Raw genomic sequence first — 14,160 nt, forward strand, 5'->3', positions numbered from 1 at the left:
GTAAGTTTTCCCTTACGGCTTTTAGAATTTTGTAATTTTAAAACATGCTATATAAGTAGAATAACTGGCACCTTGAAAAGCAATAAAACCAAAACATAAAATAAAAATCTTTAATTCCCTTTTGAATGAGTGTTGAATTCCATACAAATTGATAAAGCGTTTTTCTAGATCAAAAGGGACCAACGTTACATTCAGAAGACAGCTGATGTGCATAAAAATATAATCTACACTATACTTTCAGAAAGAAATTTAAGAACTTATTCTATGTTTAATGTGTTAATAATGATGTCTTCTTTACAGCCCAAGACACCAGAACAAAGTAATGGCACAATAAAGGAAGTTTTGTTTTTTGTTTTTCCTCTTTGTATTATCTTTATATACCAGTAAAAAATAAACTCTTTAATAAATAAATATATATAATAAATATTTGCAAATTGAAAATGTATAAATAAGTCCTTCCTTTAAAAAAAAATGTTCCGTGTTGGGGTGGCTTGTTTCATAGTCCAAGTTTCACTCAGATTTTTAACATGTAATGCTGTAACCTTCAAAAGTCCTACAGGGTCTTCAAAATTTCTGTGGCAGTAATCTCCGTTACATCAATCCATCTCTTCAACATGAAGTATCTATTTTTAATGCAACTCTCCAAGTAAACATAATCCAGAGAGGAGAGGCACCAGCAGCCAGCTAGGTGATATTCCCATCAGCCACAGTTAAAGAGGTTTTCAGCTTCAGTCAACTGGGAATACCTAAGGGAACCTCATCGCTTATAAGGAGTGATCTCGTCTACTTCGAGTAGAAAAAAAACTGTTGCAGTTTTTAGTCAGTATTCTTTCCAAATTCCATCTCCCAGTAGAAAATAGACTCCATAACATTCTGAATGTCTTCCTGGGTTGTTATGATTTCCACGGAAATTGTGATAAGAAAGAGTGGTTGTGCTTTGGTGTTCCGGTAAAGACATGATCACATCTCAACTGTATATCAGTAGGTCCTTGTACAATTCAGGGACTCTTTCTGGATCCACTGGTCTAGGAAGGAAATGTGTAAATTTCTGATGTCTTTTGGACCTGGAACCATCTCTTGGAGTTCCATCTTTGTTAAGTGCCACAAAGTACTTGCGGCCAGTGTCTCCATGTTTATATATGTTGGATGAATAGGTATTATACCAGTTCTCTTCAAATTGTTCCCTAAAGATGCATTCAGAAGTCAGTTTCTCCTAAAAGAGAGAAGATAATGACCATTAAAATGTGCTTTTAAGAGAATTTCTTTAGAATAGTCTAAACTCCATTATGTCTTTGCCTATAATAACGTCCTTGTTAAATTGTGGGGGTTAAAGAAATGAAAGTGAGTTATTATACTATTGCCCAGACACATGGAAGTTGAGCAGGATATAGATTTATAATTTCTACATAAGTATATTTTATATATGTCTTCTAACATCTATTATTGGTAGGTATTTAAAAAATAAATTAATGGACAGTATTTCAAAAATTACAATAATTTAAAAAATCACTTACTGATCCATAGAGTTCTCCTTTATCGTTCATTCCAAGGTAAAGACCGCTGTCCACACCTCTAATACTGACCAGACCCACTGCCACACTGATGAATTCCAGGATACCTGAATTCAGGAAACAAAATAACGGTTCATATTTATCAATGAGCATATGACTAATAAAAATCTTCCAAATAGTAGAAGTAGCAGTCCCATAGTCTAAATCTAATGATGCATGTTGCAGTCCTTTGTAAACTGAAAAGCGTTATACAATTGTTTTATCATTATGATCCTCCCATTTTACAGATGAGAAAAAAGGAAAACATTGTTCATCATGGTATAATGTTAAAGGTATGAAACCTTATACCAGATTGACCTGGATTTGTATGCCAGTCAAGTATCTTACTAGCTAGGATGACTAGGCAAGTCACTGTCTTCTTTAAGCTTCAATTTCCTGGTATTCAAAAATGGGTGAAATGCCTCCCTACAAGAGACTGGTGAGGACTGTCACACATTAGACATTCGACAAACGGAAGCTATTATTATAAATTAGTAATGTCAGAGGTGCTCTTACCCCTCCCCCCAAAAGAAAAATCAAACCATTGCCGTCAAGTCGATTCCGGCTCATAAACCCTGTACAGCAGGGTTGAACTGCCCCATAGGGTTTCCAAGGCTGTAATCTTTACAGAAGGAGATTCCAACTGCTGACCTTTTGGTTAGCAGCTGTAGCTCTTAACCACTGCACCACCAGGGCTTCCAAGACTTTATAGATTTTATGTTATGCTATGTTTCCTGTCATATATAACTTCACAATAAATTGTATAGTTCAGAAAAGTAAAATGGATTTATAATTTATTGAAAACGATAGCCAAATATCAAGAATTAAGCAGGCAAGCAAATTTTTCTATCAATACCTTTTTAAAATACTTTGTTATTAATCAGTAACTTAATATCAAAAACTTTCCACTTAATACACAGGGATACTATAAAAAAATAAAAATAAAAAAAGCCCTTAATACTTCCCTCTGTGTGATCCCTTTTCTCTGCATACACTAACCTTTGTAATAATGTTTTCGTCTAGTTTTTCCCCTTAGACTCTTTGCTGCAAGAGTATAGACACACTTCTATGCTTGGAACTTTCTCAATAGCTTTCTACCTTCACCCCTGAACCTCCTGTTAAGCTCAACAAACAGTAACAACATATTTTCATGGGCTAAATTTTCACAGCATTTAGCCTGACTCTGGCGTTTAAGTCATTTCATGATTTATTATACAAGTTCCTCTTTGGTCACATGATGTTGCCAAGGACAAGGAAAGTACCGAGCCTGGCTCTTTGCTTATACGGAGGACTCTGTTTTGTCCAGAGCCTAATTCACTCTTTGGCAGAAAGAGATTGTAGGGAGACAAATGAGCTCTTTCAAGCTATCATCGTGTAGAAGGCTAGAGCCATCTATCAGGGACATAGAGCAAAGAGTGCTGGTATCACTGGCTTTTAGAAAGTTCACTTTATGCCACTTCACATTTACGAAGACCTACATTAGTACCTGTTTTTACGAAATGAAAGAAATCTGACGAGAACTTTTGCCTTTATGAAAAAAAAAAAAAGATCAAAAGCAGAAATAGCATTCAGCATTTGTTTTGCAGTAAGCCGTTAAAGGGGTAGCATATACCCGAGCAGCAAGACTGGCATTGCTGTACATATATTATTTCTACTTAATACATTGTTGTCAGGTGCCAGCGAGTTGGTTCTGACTCATAGTGACCCTATGTACAACACGGCAAAGCACTGCCTGGTCCTGCACCATCCTCACAATCCTTACTATACTTGAGCCCATCGTTGCAGGTGCTGTGTCAGTCCGCCTCGTTGAGGGTCTTCCTCTCTTTCACTGACCCTCTACTTTACCAAGCATGATATCTTTCTCCAGGGGCTGGTCCCTCCTGCCAACGTGTCCAAAGTACATGAGACGAAGTCTCACCATCCTCGCTTCTAAGGAGCGTTCTGGCTATACTTCTTCCAAGACAGGTTTGTTCATTCTTCTAGTAGTCCATGGTATATCCAATATTCTTCACCAATACCAAATTCAAATGTATCAGTTCTTCTTCGGTCTTCCTTATTGATTGTCCAGCTTTTACATCCATATAAGGCAACTGAAAATCCCATGGCTTGGATCAAGTGCACATTAGTTCTTTAGGTGATATCTTGGCTTTTTAACACTTCAAAGTGGTGTTTTGCAGAAGATTTCCCCAATGCAATATGCCGTTTGATTTCTTGACTGCTGCTTTCACGGGCATTGATCGTGGATCCAAGTAAAATGAAATCCTTGACAACTTCAATCTTTTCTCCGTTTATCATGATGTTGCTTATTGGTCCAGTTGTGAGGATTTTTGTTTTCTTTATGTTGAGGTGGAATCCATACTGAATGCTGTGGTCTTTGATCTTCATCAGTAAGTGCTTCAAGTCCTCTTCACTTCCACCAAGCAAAGTGTGTCATCTGCACATCACAGGTTGTTAATGAGTCTTCCTCCAATCCTGATGCTGTGTTCTTCTTCATATAGTCCAGTTTCTCAGATTAATCGCTTAGTATTGAATAAGTATGGTGAAAGGATACAACCCTGACAAATTTGTTTGTTAATTTTAAACCACGCAATACCGCCTCATTCTGTTTGAAAGACTGTCTTGGTCCATGTACAGGTTTCTCTTGAGCACAATTAAGTGTTCTGGAATTCCCATTCTTTGCAATAACATAATTTTTTATAATCCACACAGTCGAATGACTTTGCATGGTCAACAAAACACAGGTGAACATCTTCCTGGTATTCTCTGCTTTCAGCCAAGATCCATCTGACATCAGCAAGGGTATCAGATGAATCCGGCTTGAATTTCTGGCAGCTCCCTGTCAACGCACTACTACAACTGCTTTTGAATTATCTTCAGCAAAGTTTAACTTATGTGTGATATTAATGCTATCGTTTGATAATTTTCACATTCTGTTGGATCACCTTTGAAATGGGCACAAATATGGATCTCTTCCAGTCACTTGGCCAGGTAGCCCTCTTCCAAATTTCTTGGCATAGCTGTGTGAGCACCTCCAGTGCTGCATTCATTTGTTGAAACATCTCAGCGGGTATTCCGTCAATTCCTGGGGCCTTGTTTTTCTCCAACGCTTTCAGTGCAGCTTTGACATCTTCCCTTAGCACCATCAGTTCCTGACCATATTCTACCTCCTGACATGGTTGAACATCAACCAATTCTTTTTGGTGCAGTGACTCTGTGTATTCCTTCCACCTTCTTTTGATGCTTCCTACATAGTTCAATATTTTTCCCATGAAATTCTTTAATATTACAACTCAAGGCTTGAAATTTTTGTTCAGTTCTTTCAGTTTGAGAAATGTCGAGTGCGTTCTTCCCTTTTGATTTTCTAATTCCAAGTCTTTATACATTTCATTATTAAGCCTTACTTCGTCTTCTAGAGCCACCCTTTGAAATCTTCTGTTCAGCTCTTTTACTTCATCATTTCTTCTACTCAATTTATCTGCTCTACATTTAAGAGCAAGTTTCAGAGTCACTTCTGATGTGCAGTTTAGTCTTTTCTTTCTTTCTTGTCTTTTTAATGATATTTTTCTTTCTTTATATATGATGTCCTTGAAGTCATCCCACAACTCATCTGTTTTTTGATCATCAGTGTTCAATGCGTCAAATCTATTCTTGAGACTGTCTCTAAATTCAGTTATACTCAAAGTCGTACTTTGGCTCTCATGTATTTGTTTTAATTTTCTTCAGCTTCATCTTGAACTTGCATATGAGCAATTGGTAGTCCGTTCCGCAGTTGGCCTCTGGCCTTGTTCTGACTAATGGTACTGAGCTGCTCCATCATCTCTTTCCATGCTACTTTATATAGGCTATGTATTTACCATGTCATCCCTGCTTTTACTACATATTAGTGTTATCTTAGGTTTTATTTGTTATCTGGGATGATTTGGTAGGTTATTTTTTGGGTCTGGGAACACTCAAATTTTTTTCCCGTATAAATTAACAGCAACTGCTTCTTCACTTTACACCGTTTTTGGCTTATGAAAAGTTTCATAGGAAGGTTCTACTTTCAGATAGCAGGGGAAACCTGTAAATAGTTTATAAGTGGCATCCTTAATTGAGACTAAGGCAGAGAGAAGATAAGATATAGCAGAGAAGACCCAAACTCCATAGCACAGCCATCACGATGGGAAGTATAGAGCTGGTAAGTAAACTAAAATTAAACTCACTTCCAAGCTCATTAATGAGTGATATCCGATAGAAACAAAAACATAGGCCCCAAATGTGATTGGTAGAAAAAACGCATTAATGGAATTTCATCCAGGATATAAATGTATAATTAGTGTAGGTTGTACTGAATGTTACATTCAAATTGAAGAGTATACTATGGCTGACGTGTAACCTAATCCCCTGTATCTTATTTACATTAAGAAGCTCCTGACTTTCAAAGAACAGGAACTGATTAACTGATTAGAATGTACAATAGAACCAGTTTTCAAGAACAATAAAATAAAAGCTTAATTTCCATACAAGCTAATTATACAACACATCTCATGAAGTACTCATTTTTCTTGAAAAAACTAAATGATAAACTACCTATACTTCAGTTCTCATCTTCAAATAATGCCGTCTTTTTGTCAAAAGTTATGTAGTTCTAGAAACTAAAAAAAGATAAATAGTCTTAGAATAATTATATTCAGTAACTTCATCTTTATGAAACATCTAAAACCTGATACATAACCAGGCATAAGTAATTTTGCAAAGAGTCATAGGGGCTGATGGGAAAAAGCTATGTGCTTTTTAAGTTCTTAAAGATTTTAGCCACACTTTTTAATTCTGATCCTTTTTCTCTTCGTGGAAATAGTATACCACATAGTAATTTGTAATCATTTGATTCTTCAATGAGATTTGACAAGTCTTTCTTATTTATAAGATGAGGTGGCAACTGAGCTAATTCCTTTACAAAGAGTAGACATAAAAAACTTTCCTTAAGAGGTAATCACAGATTTTAGATAGATTTTCTAATGCCCAGTGTCCCATAAAAAGACCTGGAGGTACTTTGTCTTCCTGGTATCATTTTCAAAGCCAGCCTTTTTAAAAATCATAATAAACAGGTGAGTCAACCCACAATGCAACCACATCAGACAAATCTATAGAGAATGGAGGAGAATAAAGGAAAAAGCCTTTAAAGGAATATGTTTGATCTCAAGCTACACTTTTTTTTTAAGTAATGATTCCATGTTTAAGTATTAGGTAAACTCTTACTATTATACTACTATGCAGAAAAACTAATTATAAATATAAAGCTAACTCACATAGCAAATTATATTTTAACCTCACTGAAACCTTTCTGTTTATAATCTGCTGGTGTGGTTTTAAAAAAATACGGCATTCTGAATGCTTTTAGTCAATCGTGGCCAAATTAATACAAAATTATCAAAAATATTATTTATTTTAACATCTCAAATAGCCATTTTTGAGTTTTCTCAAACTTCTTTCGTTAATGGCACAGACACCCACTTAAAAGAAAAATAGCAATATAATTGCATAATTAATGACTGAAGTACTAGCAAAAGAAGGCAAGCATAGAGAGCCCATGGATTATACAGGCTGACTATGAACTTGGTTCTCACACTGTAGTAAATGACAATGTCTAAGTTTGCAAAGACCACTAGGATGCGCTGTAGTGCATTGCAGATAGACTCTTCACTCCTCTAGACTACCAGACTAATAAGGAGCTATCTTGCCCTTGTTTAACAGTGAATATTTTGATCATGTATGTAGCCTCCCACCATACAGAGAATTAAAGCAGCATAACATCAGTCTAGGTCACATGTTCCCAATTATCAAACGCTGATACAAATTTTTAACAAGAAATTGTGCTGGCAAGGTGGTAATTCTGAGGAGCAATGTTTGAACACTAAGTAAAAGACTGTTATTAAATCTACAAATATTCACTAATGTCTTCCCATAGGATCAGTCTTATAGGGAGACTCAAAGCTGAAGAAATAATTCGTGTCATTGGGGAGATTACAGTTGAATTACAAAGGTCTTAAAAGCAGAATTTCCAATGCTATACTGTGTGTTGCAGAGGGGTTAGTATCTGAATATTACCTAAGCTTAACTTCTACCTGCTCTATCTGTAGGCATCATCACATGTATGTCCATTCCTAAATCTTTTTGGTAGCTGGAGGATTTTTTTTCTGTAATATGTGAAGTACAGTCATTCTTAAAGGCAAGAGAACTCAGCCACCTGGTGTCAGCAGAATTCTTTAGAATCAGAATCTCAGCCTCTTCAATTTAAAAGCCGCTTTCCAAAAATGACCCCAGGCTGGCCGCTAGGTCATGACACTCCCAGCTCATAGGCAGTGGGCATTTGGAAAAGGCCAGTGGAAGCCACAAACATATGGGTTTAAAAACGTTAATTTTCTAAGCCTTTAAGTGCTGCCAAATGACCACCACATGGTCATTTCTACACCTGGAGTTTAAAACGTCCTTCAAACTGAGATTTACACTTTGCCAAAGTTTTAATGAGTCTCTCAAGTGGAAAAAAAGGAATGAAAGTACAAGAGCGAGGGCCGAGGACAAGATAAGAGAGGACCATTCGGAGATGAGAATTCTCAAGGAATTCCAGAGTCCCAAGGAAGGGAAATGAAAGCTAGCACTGGGTTGGCCCCTTCACAGTGCTAGAAAAGGTTCTCTTTCGTTAAGTACAATGTATGTCTCCAATGACATCACAAGTTTCATGATCAAAACCACTTGAGAGGGTTAGCAGGTTAATACTTTAGCTATCCGAGGAAGAGCCTAGGATGTTAGAAAGAAAAGTAACCTCAAGTGATCACCTAAGTTAATTGTACAGACAAGAAAACTAAGACCCACATTGACGAAGGACTTGTTACACCAGCTAGTTAGGAAATAATTAACAACAGAGGCCGTAGAATTTCCAATCCAGTGTCTGAAGTTGATACTGCCTTGAGAGCCCTTCCTTTCTTTCTTTCTTTTAACCCCTACTGCTCTCAGGCACTGCCTGAGGTATTCTGAAGCGCGTTCCTCTGAGTTCCCACCCATATCTTCTTTCACTTCCCCGTTTACTCCAACCTATGGTCAATACCAAGACCGCGGCTTTCAGGTTTCACGGTTTCTAAGATCTTGGGCAGAAGGACTGAGCATGCTCAATTTTTTTTTTTTTTTTTTTTAATCACCCAAATACAAGGGTAGGACCGCAGAGACTGTCGCCAGGTGAAGCTGACGGTATCCACCTTACCCAGGGAGAGTTAATCCGTCACCACCTCGGGTGAATAGTCACAGTTCTCTAAGTGGACCCTGGTGGCGCAGTGCTTAAGAGCTCAGGCTGGTAACCAGAAGGTTGGCAGTTCGAATCCACTAGCTGCTCCCTGGAAACCCTCTGGGGCAGTTCTTGTCTGTCCTTTAGGGTCGCTATGAGTCTGAATGCACTCGAGGGCGAGCTTGGTTTTTTGTAAGTGGACACGTAAACGCTCGCACCCTGTGCAAGAGCGACCCCCGACCATAAGCCACGGGGGCACAATCAATTCCATAACCGTGGGGGATGCTTCAAGGAGCGGGATGCTTCCTGTGATTAATTTTTGTAGAGTGGAAACTGGGCGAGATGTGAGAGAAAGTAGGAGAAACTCACACAAGGATTTAAAAAACAAAACCCTGCCTGCGAGGTGAGGCGCGAGGGACGGCTGTGGCTCCTGGAGCGGGACTCGCTGTCCCAGGCGCAGGAGGGGTAGGGCCCACGGGCAGCAAGGACCGTCCCAGCAGCCGCCCTTTCTCCTCCCGCCCCAGACCCGCTGGAGACGGCGGCGACAAGCTGGCAGGAAAGTCCTGCGCGCCCCCGGGGGCCCCGTGCGGCCCCAGCCGGCTCTCGCCCCGTGGGTCCCCGGCGCCCCGAGCTGGGCGCAGCCCGACGCCCGCGCCAGGAGAGGAGGCGGCGGGCCGGGGCCGAGCCGGCTGCGGGGCGGCACCTACCGAAGAGGCTGTGGTCCTGCCGGGTGCCCTGCACGCTGCCGTCGGGCAGGATCTGCAGGTGGAAGCCGGTGCGGCAGTAGAGCTGGCGGCGGCGCAGGAAGCCGTGCAGGTGCGCCAGCTCGGCCGCCCCGGGCCCCCCGCGCTCCGCCGCGCCCCGCCGCTCGCCCAGCAGGGGCGGCCGCTCCCCGGCGGGGGGCAGCAGGAAGTGCGAGCCCACCTGCTGGCCCAGGCCCTCCAGGCCGCCCAGGAAGCCCCCGACCTCGGCTAGGGGAGCCATGAGGGCGCCAGCGGGGGAGGCCGAGGGTCCGGGAAACAAAAGACCCCCAACGAAGTGCAGCCGGGAGAGGGGCGAGGCGAGCGCAAAGGTGGAAGGCCGGTCCCTCCTGGGAGGCCGCCGAATGGACTTTGCACGCAGGTGGCAGGGACGCGCTCAGGGTCCTGGAGCGGTCTTCCGTCCGTGGGTAGGTGGGAGCCGGCTGTGGCTTTGCAGAAACATCTATAGCTGCCGCCGCCGAGGCCGGGGCTGGGGCTGGGGCTGGGGCTGGGGCTCCCGCTCCGCCAACTGATCGGATCAGAGGCCTGTGTACATACACGCCCGAGTATATATGCTGCGCCTCCTGACATATGCTAATCAAGCCCTTTCGTGCGCGCCGGGCAGGTTCTGTTTGAAATCTTAAACCGGCCTCTTTTCAACACGTTTTTGCGCTTCGGAAGTGACCAAGAGAGGTCCTTGACAGTTCTCTGTCTATGCGGTCGCCAAAAGCATTCCCACACTTGGGCCAAGCTAGCCAGCAACTTTGGGGAGGCGCAGTCAAGGCCCCTCTTTGGGGTTGTCTTTGGGGCCACGGCGATGCTGTTTCGGCTGCTGCTGTCGACTGCCTTTGATGTGGGCCCCTTTGCAGTGATAGATGGCCACTAAAAGGAGCCCCGCTTGGCAAGTATAGAGAAGGGGGGAGGGCGAGTGGGGGAAGCAAAAGGAGGGGATGGCTCTGCGGAGGAAAAGGAGAGAAGAGGAGGAGAATGGAACTCCTTGGGAGCTGCTGGGAGCCTGCAGTAGACAGGTGCAAAGAAAGGTAAGAGAGGCAGAAGGAAAAAGGGCGTTACCTGAGGCTTAGACCTGCCCAGACACACATAAAAGGAAAATCAAAGCTTTGACAGTTTAACTCACTAATTTTAAAACACTTATAAAATGTACAGGCATTACTCTTTTCTTTTATCATTTAGATGGGGGATTTTCTTTACATAATCAAGGTGGGGTCAGGAACACTCCCCCCCTGCCGTTCTCTTTAATGTTTATCTTTACTGAGCTAGCACATGATATAATCACGGTTGCTTTATATCTACATAGAAGTTTTACATTGTATGCTAAGGTCGTGGTCTTTTAGTTAGCATAATATAATAACATAAAGAAACACGAATTTTGGAATTAAGAGTAAATTCAGATAGGCTGAAGAGAGATGGCTTATATTCTTACATTTCACTAAGAATAGAAAATGACTAACTGGAATAGTGTCACAAATGATGAGTAGACTTATCCAATCTAAAAAGCATTTTCTTTAAGGCTAGATTTTTTTGTTCTTGTTGCTCAGACTTCGACTAGAAAGTCTAAAAACAACTAAATGGTGTTGGTTCTTAATGTGTTTTGAGATTTGAAAAATACCACTGAAACTTTAAGCGTACCTGTGCAAATGTGTAAAATAAAAGGCCACTGGAGTGAAGGAGTTAGATACGTGTCTATTTAAACCTGAAAGCTTTGATGTTCTACCATTAATTCTAGATCTTCCCCCTTAAAATTTTTCAGTGGCGGAAGTGTTCCAAATCGTTTGGCAAGTTCATGCTTCCACTGAGCAGAAAGTTTTAGGAAATCGCTAAAGATTAGTTTTCCAGTCTGGCTTCACGGTCTGTTCAGTAAAAGCCTAAACCTGGGAGCTCAAATGGATTTCACTGGTTTATTTTATTTGTTCTGGAGGGCTTTTGCTAATTAATTGGCAGGTGCTTTAAAGTAGGTAAAGTTACACCTTTTCATCACTGCAGTCCTCAGTACTGACCCCTAAGTGCAACCAAGTTATAAAAGAGCCCTTAAAGCAAGTGATTTACTGGTGATAGATATGAAATGAAACAAAAACACTGGCTAGAAACAATAAACAGATAAATCACTTTAGAAACATGTATCGCTAAGCCTGTTTTAAAGGTTATATCAGGCAAATGTCATATTATTTTACCTTTCAAATAACAGGAGTCTGTCTTGTGGTAGGACCCCCAAATCCACCATAATCAAGATTTCAAAGCATATCTGTGTAAACATTATCACATCGGTGTAAAACATCCACCAATGAGCTTTTACTTTGAACAAAATCTCCTTAATTGCAGTGTTAAATCAAAGAAAGTTAGATCAAAGTTGTGTGATTCTCAGAGCAGGATAACTAAAGTAGCCTGCCCATAACATTGATCACTTGAAGAAGAGATACTTAAAGGTTTAAAACTTAGATCACGTACCTTTTAATGAGGCTTGCTTCAAGGTCTCAGTTCTGTTAATTATTCCACAATGGATATATATCACTGTCACCTGCTCCTAGAGGTACTAGTTGAGTCTATAAAATATTTCCTCACATAAACACTTCTGACCCTGCTCTGTGATCTACAGCTAGTAGACTGTTTTAATCTCTTGTACTACTTACACACATACTAAATAAAGTATGGGAAATCTTTTGTACACCAAAGCTCCAATACTTTAATGGTAGAACAGCCTTCTGTTTGTATAACTGTAGCATTTTTGTATGCATTACCTTATTTGCTCATCACCATAGCCTAGTAGGACACATTCCACTTTGCAGAGAAGAAAATTACCCTGGATTCTAGTCCAGGGTTTAATCCTGAACCCTACCTCCCAGGACAATTTCCTTAAACTCTTATTTCCTGTTTTGTGAAGTAAGAAGAACATCATTCCTGCCTACTTCCCTATGCCTAGGGCGGCTATGAGGCTTAAATATCCAAATACAGAGAAAAGTGTTTTTAAAATTATAAAGTTCTCTGCACATATAAGGTGCTGGACACCTTCAGTTGCTGGGAAAATCAACTTTTGCTTTGTAATTTAGCCAACTTAATTTGTTTGAAATACAACATACACTTTTTTATTCTTTTTTTTTTTTACAAACTGAACCTTTAATGTGTACGTTTTGAATGGTGCTTAATGCTATTTTATAAAGGACCAGAATAGAAACAAAAAGATAAGGATTTCTTTTGTTTGCACTAGTCATGTGACAGGAAAAGATAACGCTAAAGATTTTTTTTGCCCATGCTATGATGATATCATGGGAAGTTAAATAATTTTGAAGAGTGTTTTACAAGAGTGTATTATTCAACTTTTAAGTATACATTGCAATCTAATCAACGTTACCTATACTTCCTAGAGACCACACTTGCTATGCTGTTATACAAATAGATGGTACAATTTCTACTTCCACTAAAAGTAGTTACAGTTTTCCAGACCTTATAATTCCTGTATAGCTTTTCAGCCAGCATATTGCCATGAACCCTACCCAGGAGAAAGGAATTAATACCTTTTGGTGCTTCTGCAGATGTTTAACTTGAGAAAAAGGGAAAGAACTGACTTAAAATTGATGATTGACACCCCCAATAAAATAAAAATACTTTTGCACAACATTATTTATTGCAGCATTGTTTTTAATTGCAAAATATTGGCAGCAATGTGACTCTCCATACATAGAGATTGAGTAAATTATGGTACATTCCCACAGTGGGTGCTCTACAGCTGGAAAAAACAAACAAACAAGTAATGAGAAAGATCCCTCTAAACTAATATGGAGTGTTTCCAGGATATATTACTAAGTGAAAAGAGCAATGTGCAAAAAAGTATATATAGTAGGCTACCTTTTTTGTTGGAAGAAGGAAAATAAGAAAATTCTACATGCGTATGCCTATTAAAAAAAATAAATAAATACACAACAAGAATAAGCCAGAAACTGATGAAATCGGTTCCCTTCGGGGGATGCATTGGAACAGGGCCAGCAATGCTGGATGCGTGGGAATGACAGTTTTCGGAGAAGAAATTTTTATAGAGTCCTGACTTTTGGAGTAGTGTTAATATTTTACTTTTTTTTTTAAGTAAAATAATGTCAGCAAGAATGAGGATGAAAATGGAATTAAACTAGGAATGAATGAACATAACTGCATTCAGATGAATAACAAAACCACACAAAAGGGAATTTAAAAAAGTAAACTACATAACTATTAGATAAAATTCTTTGACTTTATAATCAAGGTCTACAGACAAAAAAATACATGAACAAATACTGGATTTTAGTTAAAAGGATTGCTTTTCTTAGTGACAGAGGTTGGCTAGTTGCTGTCAAGTCCATTCTGACTCATAGCAACCCCGTGTGTGTCAGGGTAGAACTGTGCCCCATAGGGCTTTCAATAGCTGATTTTTCAGCCCTTTCCTTCAAGGCACCTCTGGGTAGAATTGAACCTCCAAACTTTCAGTTACACACCATGAGTTAATACTTATAACTGTAATTTCAATTCAACACCGCAGGGTTCATTCCAATCTTCCCTCTTTCCATATTTGTAACTCCTTTCTCTAAGAGCGAAACACCTTGTTCTCTTTATCCACAATATATTTACA

General features: G+C 39.9%; 1 protein-coding gene across 1 annotated transcript; it reads right to left on the minus strand.

Moving 5' to 3' along the window:
• Positions 1 to 967: 967 nt before the first annotated feature.
• On the minus strand, positions 968 to 9,792 carry FGF20 (fibroblast growth factor 20). Its single transcript, XM_049866496.1, has 3 exons — positions 9,516 to 9,792; positions 1,515 to 1,618; positions 968 to 1,213 (listed from the first exon to the last, which is right to left on the minus strand). The coding sequence occupies exons 1-3, from the start codon at positions 9,790 to 9,792 to the stop codon at positions 968 to 970; spliced, it is 627 nt and encodes a 208-aa protein (XP_049722453.1).
• Between the last annotated feature and the right edge of the window lie 4,368 nt (positions 9,793 to 14,160).

This window comes from Elephas maximus, chromosome 22, assembly GCF_024166365.1.
Source record: "Elephas maximus indicus isolate mEleMax1 chromosome 22, mEleMax1 primary haplotype, whole genome shotgun sequence".
In the NCBI taxonomy this organism is placed as follows: domain Eukaryota; kingdom Metazoa; phylum Chordata; class Mammalia; order Proboscidea; family Elephantidae; genus Elephas; species Elephas maximus.

Excerpts from the sequence above, each read along its gene's own strand:
- FGF20 (XM_049866496.1), bottom strand. The coding sequence starts at position 9,792 with ATGGCTCCCCTAGCCGAGGTCGGGGGCTTCCTGGGCGGCCTGGAGGGC. Across the intron at positions 1,619-9,515 it reads GCAGGACCACAGCCTCTTCG|GTATCCTGGAATTCATCAGT; the intron begins GTAGGTGCCGCC and ends TCCTGAATTCAG. Across the intron at positions 1,214-1,514 it reads AAGGAGAACTCTATGGATCA|GAGAAACTGACTTCTGAATG; the intron begins GTAAGTGATTTT and ends TCTCTCTTTTAG.